The sequence below is a fragment of the Botryllus schlosseri genome, chromosome 13, assembly GCF_051294905.1.
Source record: "Botryllus schlosseri isolate E-star chromosome 13, Bs_hap1, whole genome shotgun sequence".
NCBI lineage: Eukaryota > Metazoa > Chordata > Ascidiacea > Stolidobranchia > Styelidae > Botryllus > Botryllus schlosseri.
The window spans coordinates 625,229-637,029 of NC_137248.1; the positions used below are offsets into that span (position 1 = coordinate 625,229).

The 11,801-nt window shown below is 40.2% G+C and overlaps 4 protein-coding genes across 6 annotated transcripts in view; all 4 read left to right on the forward strand.

Annotated features, from left to right (window-relative positions):
• Positions 1-11,801, forward strand: part of LOC145453438 (histone H2A.V) — a 215,225-nt gene that overhangs the window by 56,702 nt on the left and 146,722 nt on the right. The window lies entirely within an intron of this gene.
• The window catches only part of LOC145453428 (cleavage and polyadenylation specificity factor subunit 5-like), a 181,578-nt gene that overhangs the window by 56,364 nt on the left and 113,413 nt on the right, over positions 1-11,801 (forward strand). The gene's annotated exons all lie outside the window — the stretch shown is intronic.
• Positions 931-4,360, forward strand: LOC145453918 (kelch-like protein 7). The gene has a single exon (XM_080331884.1). The coding sequence runs from the start codon at positions 1,892-1,894 to the stop codon at positions 3,536-3,538; it is 1,647 nt and encodes a 548-aa protein (XP_080188010.1). The 5' UTR covers positions 931-1,891; the 3' UTR covers positions 3,539-4,360.
• On the forward strand, positions 4,423-6,189 carry LOC145454206 (kelch-like protein 25). Its single transcript, XM_080332217.1, has one exon. It carries the CDS (start codon positions 4,423-4,425, stop codon positions 6,187-6,189), a length of 1,767 nt encoding a protein of 588 aa, XP_080188343.1.

Sequence of the window (11,801 nt, forward strand, 5' to 3'; positions counted from 1 at the left end):
CGAAACGAGAGAGATCCTGATGACGCAACAATGCTGTCTGGCGAAACGAGAGTGTAGCTCAAGAGAAAAAGGTCCAAAAAGCATTGTTGCGTCCCAATGCCAACCTCCATAACAATGAAAAATTCGAGGCTGATTGTGGGGGCTCCAGGGCCGCAAGCGGAATAAAATTTATATTTTCGTCATCAGTGCAGAGTCAGCTTTCGATTGATACCCGTTTTACCAAATTTAATGCTCGGCAAGCCGGTAAAAAATGACCGTCAAATTGCCTGTAGCCAAATGGAAATTGTGACGTGATACAAGTTCACTGAGCCGTGAGATTTGGCTGTGTCGACACCATATAGGACACTATGGTATGACTCTATAGTGGAATCAAAGTGACTTATGTCCAATTTTCAAATTTTGAAGGTCCATTTTTAAAACTTGAAAATATTCAAGTTTTTGAAAAAATTTCAATATTTTTCGGCCATATCTTGGCCATGGTTATGCCTGTTTCATTAATTTAAAGTTAATCTGGGCCAATATAATTATGGCTGAAAGAAGTTGAAAACTTTACGTAAAGTCAATTTTCTCAAAATGTGTAAAATGGACATAAGTCACTTTGATTCCACTGCGACGATATATATCATTGCTCCGAGTCACGAGTCAATCATTGGATGAAAATAAAGACTCTCTCTCTCTGTATTTAATAGTATATTGAAGTTCTGTATCTCCAATAATCTCTTCAAATATGTCTGTTTTATCAATTTAAAGCACCACAAAGTCGTGATAAAAGAACTAATATATTACTGTACAAGTTCATGAAAGCATATCTTACCGATCGCGATAGCAGTGTATCTTCATTATTCGTTGCAGATATGGTCCGAACCTAGATTGAGTTCCATTGAATTACTGAACTGTAACGAATCGCAATCATCGATACGATTCAATAATTGGGGAAATCCCTGGAAAACCCCGATATAAAAATTCGGTCGTCTGGATTGCGAAAGCTTGTGACGCAATCTACGAGAGTTGATCGGGAGGGGCTGGGTCAAAAAGGATTCCAGCTTTTCAAAAATCTAGTTCCGTTTTTATTCGCGTATCAATTTAATTTTAGTTAGAGCTACTTTCGTTCACAATCTCAATCCCTTATCATTACTCGGCGAATTTCGTTGGCGGCCGCTGAAATACAAGTTTCTGACTATTTGAAGATTACCACGCAGTATTTGCTGCTCTTTGTTTCAATCAGGTTGAATTTAACCTATACAGGTCGGTTGTAGAATCAACGCAGTGTAATCAGATTAATTGATTGATGATAAAAAGGAAATAACTTTGAAATCAGACACATACCACACCTGCGCTGGGCCTTGGCCCTATAAATGTAAAGAAGAAGCATGTATAGTTGTAGACTAATTGAAAATTATAGAAGTTAACATGAAGTGTGTTCAATTCTCCACTAGCTTCTGATGATTGCCCTTGACGAGTGCCGACTGAAAATAGTAAGGTTTGTATCGATATGAAATATCAATATATTATTCAACTGTCTAGAGGCGAGGTCAATGTATATCAATTGTCTGTTAATTTCCAGCACTGACTATAGTATTTATTCAGTAGAGTTTGTTTGTATTTTGACTTGAATGTAGTATGAGATTAGTTCCGCCAATAATATATAGACACCCAAGTTCTCACAATAGTCTGTCTTGTAGCCATCTTGCTGACTGTTGCTGTTATGATTCCAGGAAATAAATATTTTATGTCTGGTTATTCCGCAAAGCAAGTACAGGGAATCTTTTAGGTGCTTGCTAGCGAACTGTTGACTTGTCGCGAGGAGTCAAGTTGATATTAGAAATAATTTGACCCAAGATATGAATCTGCGCTAGAGGACTCCATCAGACTACAAACTTCTAGCTTCAAGATGGATGTAAAAACGGAACCATCGGCAAAAGAATGTGTCTCACATTCCGCCGGAATCCTATCTCGACTCGGTGATCTCAAATGTAACGGCGCATTCTGTGATGTAACAATCTTGACAGACGACGCTACCCTTGGTGCTCATAAAGTTGTTTTGGTTGCTGCGTCACATTACTTTGAAGCTATGTTTCGACATAACTTAACGGAAAAAGAGAGTGGCATTATCAAATTCCCAGAGACTCGTTCAGATATTGTTAAGCTTTGTATTGAATTTATTTATTCGGGAAAAGTGGAAATTTCGAACGAAAATGTCCAAGATTTGATGGATGCTGCGGAAATGATGCAGCTGCCAGAATTATCGCATTTATGCGTCGAATTTCTGGCAGAAAACGTGACATTGGAAACTTGCGCAAGATTGATCACTTTATCGTACTTGTTTGAGAAGAAAGATTTGGATTTACCGTTGAAAAACTTTTTGTTTGAACACTTTGACGAATTTATGCAGACCAAGGACTTCATGGAATTGGGTGTCGAGCCGGTCGCTTACTGTTTGAAATTACTGCAAGGCGGCGGTCGAGATTTTGAACAACAAAAATGGAATGTAATCCTGTCATGGGTGAGGCATGATCCAAACATTCGAGGCGAAAAGTTCGGAAAACTGTTTGAAATCTTAGATCTTTCATTGTTGCCGAACAGATTTCTGAAAGAAGTCATCCTCAAAGAACCACTGGTGCAGAAATCCGCGTCCTGCCTTCTACCTATTGCCAAATTCTATGCCAATGACGACATTGATTCTTCACCTCCAGCTAAGCAACCTAGAAAAATGAGTCATATCGTTGTTTGCAAAAAAGAAAGTCAAATCATTGTAAAGTATGACTTAGCCATCAGAGAATGGTCGTCGCTTGCTCGATTTCCTGGAGAATTACAGAACCAAGCTGAAATTCTCTCCCACAATGACAGGCTGTATGTTGGTACCGGTTACAAACTTTACGAATATGCTAACAACGTTTGGAAGAGTGGATGCCCAGGTAGAGTGTTGAAGCTATCAAAATCATGCCGTGGTGTTTGCGTTTGCAATTCATCCTGCCCGTGTCACACAGGATTGTATTGTTTTAACCGTTGTATTGCTGTCGGCGATAGTGTTTTTATGCTCACAAAAGCATCTGTCCATGAATTGAACATTGTAACGTCGAAATTAACTTGTCACAGCGTTGGAGTTGATTTAGGGGATGATTTCTTCGTTACGGCATCTGATGAAAAGATATATGCATTCGGCGGAGTTGAAACTGAACATAAAGCGATAGAAATCGATGTGATTACAAAGTTTCGATCACGGCTATGCAACATGCAATACCCGAAAAACACCGGCCACGCTTTCTGGTTTGAAGGAAAAGCTTACACTTTCGGAGGCCAAAACTACCCAGCCAAAGTCGAGTGTTACGAGCCCGAACGTGACGTTTGGTTCACTGTTCGTAACTTCCTGGTCAGCCACCCTCCTGCTAAAGTTTATATCAGCACTAGGCTTTATCTGGTAGGCGGTACTGCCCGTATTGACAACATTGCCTCGTTTAGTTTGCAAAAGCTCCGTAGATACGTTACTGAAGATGACGCTTTATCGAACACATCATTCTGTTGCCCGGGGACTTCATGACTTCGACTCTATATTTTTGTTGCACTTGGAATGGTTGTTACAGTATATTTAATTTCTGTGTATTTCATTCATGTTTTTCCTTGTTTCCTACAGGTAGTATTGTGTCATTTGATGATCAGTGATTGTAAAATGTTCGTAGCAACCAAGTTATTTGTTTCATTTGTCTGTCTCCCGTCTCACTCCAAGTTGATACAAACAAATTCATCGGTTCTCTATCAATCATTTACATTTGAATATTATTTATTGTGCATTTTATTTGTTATCGGGATTATGTGTGGTGCTGGGCAAAATAGTGAGCCTGACATATTCGATTCCGAGTCAAGTTTTAAGCTTCGAACCGAGTATCACTCACTATGACGTCAAATGTAGTAAGAGCAAGTCGAAAATTTCAAACATATGATTACAGAGAAAATAATGCCAGTTTCACGAAAATAAATGTTTTCTGATTTGTAAAACATAAATATTGCACGCAGTATGGGATAATGCAATTCCTTGATCAAGACTCGATAATTTCCTGTCCCCGCGGAAAAGCAACATGTTTTGGATGCTATGCTCAATGCTTTTAATAACTGGTAAATGTAGTTCTTTGTTGAGAGGATTGTGGTTTTGTGTACTCGAAAAAATCAACTCATCAAATCATTACCATTGATACCCTGACCGCTTTGCCCAGCCCAAATTATGTGGTTCTGGTGCTTGTGAAGTTTATCTGATGTGACCGGAGTGTGATACAAATGTTGGTGCAACTCGCACACTGTGATATTTCTCTTCTTCCCTTAGTTCAGACACCACTGTCACAGTAAATTGATTCTTTTTTGTTGCAGATTCATTTCTGTTATTCACAGCTGATCGTATTTATTAAATGGTCCTAGACCAAGTTGGAAAACATGAATCAAGGCATCCGAACATGCTCGACGCACTCGGACACTATACTTTCTACTTTGCAAAGACTAAAACACAGTCAGAGTATGTGCGATGTGGTTCTTGTGTCTGGAAGTCACCAAGTGTTAGCACACCGGGCTGTCCTGGCTGCAGCCAGTCTGTATTTCGAAGAAACATTCATGGGAAAAATTACAACAAAGTCTCTCGAATTCCCAGAAATTGATCAGGAAGAGTTGAAGCTTTGCGTTGAGTTTATTTACAGCGGTAGTATCCGAATTTGTGGAAATAACGCGGAAAAACTTTTGAAGGCGTCCGTGTTTTTGAAACTAAAGGACCTTATCCTGCTTTGTTTGGAGTATCTGGCTGAACGATTGAACGTCAATAACTGCGGCAACATCATTGCCGTTGCGCACAAAAATCATTGCGATGCTGTCGAGAGTATGGTTAGAAGATTTTTGTCTGCACAGTTTGACAATGTATTGTTGTCAGAAGAAATAATCTCGCATTTTACATCTGACGAGTTTGTTTACTGTCTGAAGTTGTTGCGATTCGGAGACGTAGATTTAGAAGTGAAGAAATGGAAGGCTATCTTGCTGTGGGTAAAGTGTGATCTCACTAAAAGAAAATCAGAGTTCTCAAAGTTATTCGCAACAATCGACGTATCGGTTTTGCCAAAAGATTTTATAAACACAAGTTTTCTAGGAGAATCGCTGGTTCAATCCTGTTGCGAAAGTTTATCGGCAATATCGGCGGCGCTTGCAAACAGGTACTGGCCAGTCTCGGCCAAGAGACGGAAAAGCATGAGCCATATTATCGCATGCAAAAGAGAGAGCCAAGTCATCTTGAAATACGATATAGCGGCTAAGAAATGGTCTGACGCAGGAAGGTTTCCTGGTCGCTTTTCTGATCATTGTGACATTATCACGCATCGTGGAAATATCTATGTAGGAACAGGTGAAGAAATTTATGAGTATGCGAATGGAAAATGGAATTCAAAAATGTTTCGATCTGAGATTACTTGCACAAAATGTCAAACCATATTCAGATATCTCGGATCTGAAAAGGATGTGTTCACATTTGCGAATTCTGTCTGGACCCTGGACTCACTTCGGCCGCAAAAAGTCAACATTCATTCTCAAGTAATCAACTGTGCAAAGTGTAGGTGCCATTTTATTTACAATAGTCCTACGGACTGTGAGAACTTATGGTACATTACATCTACAGCGTCATGTTACAACCGTTGCGTAGGAATCGACAATGTTGTCTACATGATGACGAAACATTCTGTTTTTGAATATTGTGTTGACACCCAAGAATTGTCGTGTCACAGAACGGATAGTACCCTCGGTGATGGTTTTTTTTTGACATCTTCAAACGAAAAGATTTATACATTAGGTGGTGATGGCAGTGAGCAATCTGTGTATGAATATAACATCAAAAAGAATCGATCTTTACGCATATCTGACATGCTACAAGGAAAAAGCAGAGGTCACAGTGTGTGGTATGGGGGTAAAGTGTTTGCTTTCGGACAGCCTTATCCGTCCAATGTGGAGTGCTACGACCCGGGAATTGATACCTGGACCATCGTGCCTAGTCTGACCATTTTAATTGAACCGGGGAACGTTTTTGTCGGGGATATGTTGTATTTGATCGGAGGTAACTTCAAAGGGAACTACGAAACGATAAGTCTCAAGAAATTGAAGCCTTTGAAAAAGAGAGAAGATAAAATTGATGCATTGTGTTTTCCTGCTGATTTTACAGAACCCTCATGACAGCTGTATTATTTTGATGTGTGTTTTTATTGCGAATTTCATCGAATGTCATAACTGTGAGATAATTTGCTGAACTTTTGTTTCTGTATCTGACTTTATAGAACTTTTTGTGATGGTTATTGTTGACACTGTAATTTCACAATCGGTGTACATCTGAAACACATTTTTGCTGTCTTTAAATATGTGACATTTAACATGTTATTCTTGAATGGTGAATATATTATGACTGTAATATTATTCTCAAAGTTTGCTATAATCTATAAATGTTGTTGAGAACCCCCTATCTGCTATCAGTTTACATAATCTAAGGGGGCTGGCTAGGTGGAGAGTAGTAGGCCTACTCGGTGCTAGAGTAGCAGTTGAACATAATTCTGGTCCAGAGCGTGCCATGCAATCTCTTAAGTTTAGAGGACAATAGTCGCATGCATCAGATGAAGAATTTACCCTGGCTTATCATGGACACTATTGATTGATTCACTTAATTAAAATGAAAAGATAAATCAAGTCAAGTTTTACAAGTACAAGGCATCATTCAAGTCATTGCATAGAGTATTGCAATATAATTTTTCTAGGAAAAGTAATATACGCACAGCGTTAAAACATTTGTGTGACGTTTTAATATTGACCCTGCACTCATTAATATCAAACCATGCTGCGCCACCTTGTAAGACGGCGCCTATGGCTTCAAGTGATAATGTCAATCTCACTTTCATCGTTTTGACTCGAATCATTTTCAATTCACCGCTTCACCGCCGATTCAAGTCCAAGTCAGCGAGCAGAGGGTCGAGTCCGAGTCATGGTATTATGGCTCAAGTCTTAGTCCAAGTCATTGCGTTGACTGCTCAGAGCTCACTGTGCTCAGAAGCTTCTAGTTGCAGTTTTGTTAAACCCGCAATTTATAACTTTGGGAGTTACATTTGAAAATATTGGGTCAATATGGCTCTTCGGACGAATAAGCAATATAACCACTGAGCTATATAAAACCAATCTCGCTGATAAGTATCGATAAAAAGGTACCGGCTGATGGGTTTGGTTTACCACCCTACGGGGGGCCCAAGACCAACGTTTGGGGGGGAGGGGGGTGACGAAGTGCTGTTTCGGTCCTGAGTATGCTGTAGTAATGATATGCATTTTTGTGTATATTTCAATGTATAGCACTCGCCAATCTGCGTCTATCAATGCTAAAATAACCGATATAGAACTAAAATAACCGATATAGAATCTATTCAAGTATATGTGCATTGTGCAGTTGAGCATGCTTTTGAATTGGCTGCATGGATGGATGGGATCCGGAGGAATAGGCTAGCTGCCTCTAAATGTTTGCTGTAAGTGCTCGAGTGTTTTCATGCTGCTCCATAAATAGCCTACTCTGGAGTTTGAAATGAGGCTCCGACATCCGAAAAGGTATAGTGAACCACTATGGTCTACACTTTACACAGATCGATACCGGCTTTTGCGAAAAAAATGTTATGCGATGGGCTGGGCTAAATGCTAGGCTAGGCTGCATGCACCTATACAATATACATTCTCGACTTCGGTAACGAAGTTATCGCGGAGTAACAGCAGCCTTGAAACTTCAGAGTTAGTATGCAGAATCCGAATAATGAAGAGGAAATCTCGTCTTCTTTCTCGCTATGAAACACGTTCAAAATCTATACAGAGCAATACCGGGTTTTGCGTAATATATGTTCCACTAACAGACGGTTGGGTTATATTTTTGATCTGAACAAGTCACACACAATTTACAATGCGATGTCATGAACAGATAGGAGGATGTAGAACGACACGCATCAGTAGCGATCCTTTACTCTAACATCCACCTCGGCCTAGAGTGCCCGATGTCACAGTTCTTTTTCGATGTTGATCTCTTTGAAGCCGCGGCCCTTTCTACTAGTTCTTTTCCATTCATTGTGAGTGCTTTCTTTCATCGGGTCTTTTTCTGGGCTTTTTTGTCGCCGTAAGAACGGCAACGGCAGGGGAAGAGGAGCCCAGATAAACTTCCGACGGGAATCGAACGCGGTTCGTCTGCGTGCTGGGCTCTTATCGTAACCACTACACCAGTGGTTCTCAACCGGGGGTCCGCGGACCCCTGTGGGTCCGTGAAGCATTTTGAGGGGGTCCGCGAAGCCTCTAAATTTGTAAAATGATTGACAACCTAATTTTTATTTTTTAATTAAGAAAAGCATGAGCCTTTTTCGCTTCATAATAACTAAAACTTTTGGAATCACATCATTGAAATGGTCGTCTGAGATGAAATATCCGACTGTGCAAACTCATCTTAATTGTCAAATTGCCAATAGCCTGCTGATGCAAACATATTGCTGTTTAGAGATGTTTTGTTGGGCCTTGTGAAAAAATCAAATGTCGGAGATAGCAAGGTCAAGCAGGCAAACATTTCGGATTTGGAGTTGTCAGTCTCAGCAAATTAGTAAACAGTCGTTTGAAATATAAATTCCTGAATTTGTTTTGCGCATCTGTCTCAATGAAGGAATTGTAACTTCGCCACGAAATCCATTTTCTCCGCTGATATACCACTAAATAACTTCAATATGAGATGCTAGATAGAAATGACTGTAGGCTGGACGTGAAATGTCCATTAAAAACTCACACCAAATTCTGCCATCGGAAGCGTTACGCGTTACTATTACATTCGCTACCAATACATCGTTCTGGAAATGGATTTTGGGCACTCATTCATATCAAGTCGAAGACGCGGATTTTCAAGACAATAAATACAGCTGGAAAATTCCCTTCTAACTAATAAAAATCTACCCAATTTCTACATATAGTGTGCTGTTATTTTCAACAAAAGTCATTGTGTGGCTGTTTATCACTAGTCTACATTTACTATTTGCACAAGACAGTTGACGGTTGCACGATAATTGAGCCAATTTTGAGCGAAAATTTGAAGGGGTCCGCGGGGTCCGTGACGGTCCAAAAGGGGTCCGCGAAGACAAAAAGGTTGAGAACCACTGCACTACACTATCTCCCCCGCCCTTTTAGGGTGATTTTTGTATCCTCCGTTAAAGGTGGGCACAGTTTTTACAAGGCAAGGGGTGTCAAACTCAAATTGCGTCGCGGGCCGGATTCGAACCTTCAAATTGCTCGCGGGCCGAATCATTCGATGATTCCATTGCATCTCATGCTCTTGCTTCTCCCTTGAATACTTTATTTTATCAAGCATATATATTGATAATTCTCATAATAGTAGGGTTACCATGTTTTGGAAATCTGAAAAGAGGACACTTTTTCAGTATTTTCAGACTTGCAAAACCGGAAGAGAATTCTCAAAAAATGGTAAATCTTTCCCATCTTGCGGTCGGTTGACTAAAAAAAAGGTCAACCGGGCCTACGATATTCACGGCCTTATCTGGTACATTATGCTTGCAAGAGCTAACAGGCCGATGCTCACAAAACAGAAATTCGCGATTTCGCTTCTCGCTACCAGACGCATCGCCTCAGATAAGCTGTATGTATTCGTACAACAGGTTAAATCAGTACCTTACCGTCAGAAAGTGACAAGAGACAGCCTCGTAGATGCAGTTATCCACCGATTGCAGAAGTAGGCTAAGTAGTGAGAAAACACCGACATGCTCATGTAAACCATTTTAATGCATGGTAAAATCAATTGAAGCACGTGAAGAAGAATTGGTACACATGTCATATTAGAAACTACTTGCAATAACCAACTTGTATCAAAAACAAACTTGCAGCATACAAGCTACGGCCATAAGTACCGGTAATGAGAATGAAATGCATCACCGAAGAATGCAAGCTACGTCTTGCTCCACTGACGTTGTTTTAAAGTCCGTTTTTAAAGCATTTTCTCACAGAGGTATTAACTAGCTTCTGCTTGTTATTGTAATATATATTCACAATGATTTTGTCGCCAATTTCAAAGCTTGATCTCAATGATCATAACATGCAAAGCCCCCCCCCCCCCCCCAAATAAAAAACGATGCAAAACTTATTCACTGCGACTTAGGGTGAGGACAGATGATTTTATCAGAACAATCTAGGATTAAAAACTGGATGAAACAAACTCGGCAAGTGGTTCTGAGGGAGTAAGCAGGCCCCCACGATCGAGTAAGCCGGAATAGCGTGAACTTGCTTTACAATTTACCCAGCAACTACGCACGACACCGTCTCACTGTAAGGAGATAGAAATGATTCGGTAATTTCAATAGCCACTTCTTCAATGACTTTTTTGAAATGGTAAAAATGACTTGAGCTTGATGTCAATTTTTAGGATGGAACAGAGCAGTATTATCTTTTCAGAATTGGTAACTTCTGTTGAACCAACCAGAAACCTCCCCCCCCCCACACACATTGGCCTATACCGTGAGAATCGTCAACCAAGCATTAATCAGGTTCAAGAATGAAGCCATATCTTCCGTGAGAGGCAAGTAACTTTTGCAAGCTGCAATAGTCGACTTATAGAATGGAGCAAGAGCTAAGTTCACATTCTGCTTGTTATTGCGTGGATGTAACGAGGAATATTTCACTTTTGGCGCTTTCCCCAAATTCGAATCATTATCATGAGATTTCCTGATTTTGTGAAGATCGCTCCATGCAATAAATCCGCCAGGTGATGATACACCTGAAGAATCAACGGCGAATGAGAATAGAGGAAAGACAAATTTCTTGGCTCGAAAAGTTCTTCCAGTAAATTTTGCTCAGATTTGTCTCATACATTTTTGAGATATTTCGGGAAGTTGAATAATGCGCCACGCCACACCTAGTCATCATTGAATTCCATACGGTAGAAAATTACATATTGATTACCCTCTTCTGTACATGGTATAGAGCTTTCTGGAGTGTGGGACTCGGTCAAATCTTATAAACTGCTCATTTTATCAGACAGCTCAAAATCTTTCATCTGATCATTCTGAAATATCCTTCTCTTCGGTGGTTTTCTGCAAGGGGTCATAGTCGGGATCAATGAAGGCCGTTGCAGCTCAGGCTCCGATCGGATGGTAGGAACTGGTTTTCTATCCAAGAGCTGTTTTTTTTTCCGAAAGCCACAGTCTTTAATGTACTTTGCTTCTTCGAAGTGCAACGCACAAATTCCAGAATTCTTCGTTGGCTTCCAATCACGTCCATTGCCAGACAACCATAAGCACAGCATTCATTGACCATTATCAATTATTTTACCTTAAGCTAAACCTGAGTCAACAAGTATATACAATCAGTCAAAATTAACTGGAAGAAACGCCACATGAAGCTCGCCACCAATTCTTCACCACATACATAATACGCACCATAAAGAATTATTAAACCACTGCATAGCGGTATCCTACGTCACGCTGTAATCCGGTCAAAACGACAGCTAAACGTTTTCCACTACACTATATACGGAATATCGTCCCTGGAGCATTTAGCTAATCTCGGCATCATCCTGTAACATTTCAAACGAGGCGACGAGCTCAAAAACTTCAACTCAAACTTGGGGGGTCTGCTACAGAGTATTTCAATCGCATTACTGTAGCCTGCCTAATAGTATAAGACGGTAAAAACGGCAGCTTAAAACATAGCTGTCAACCTTCAACTCGAAAACTCCAAAATGCGAAGAGTCCGGTATGAGAAGCGAAATCGAGACAATCGCCGATTGT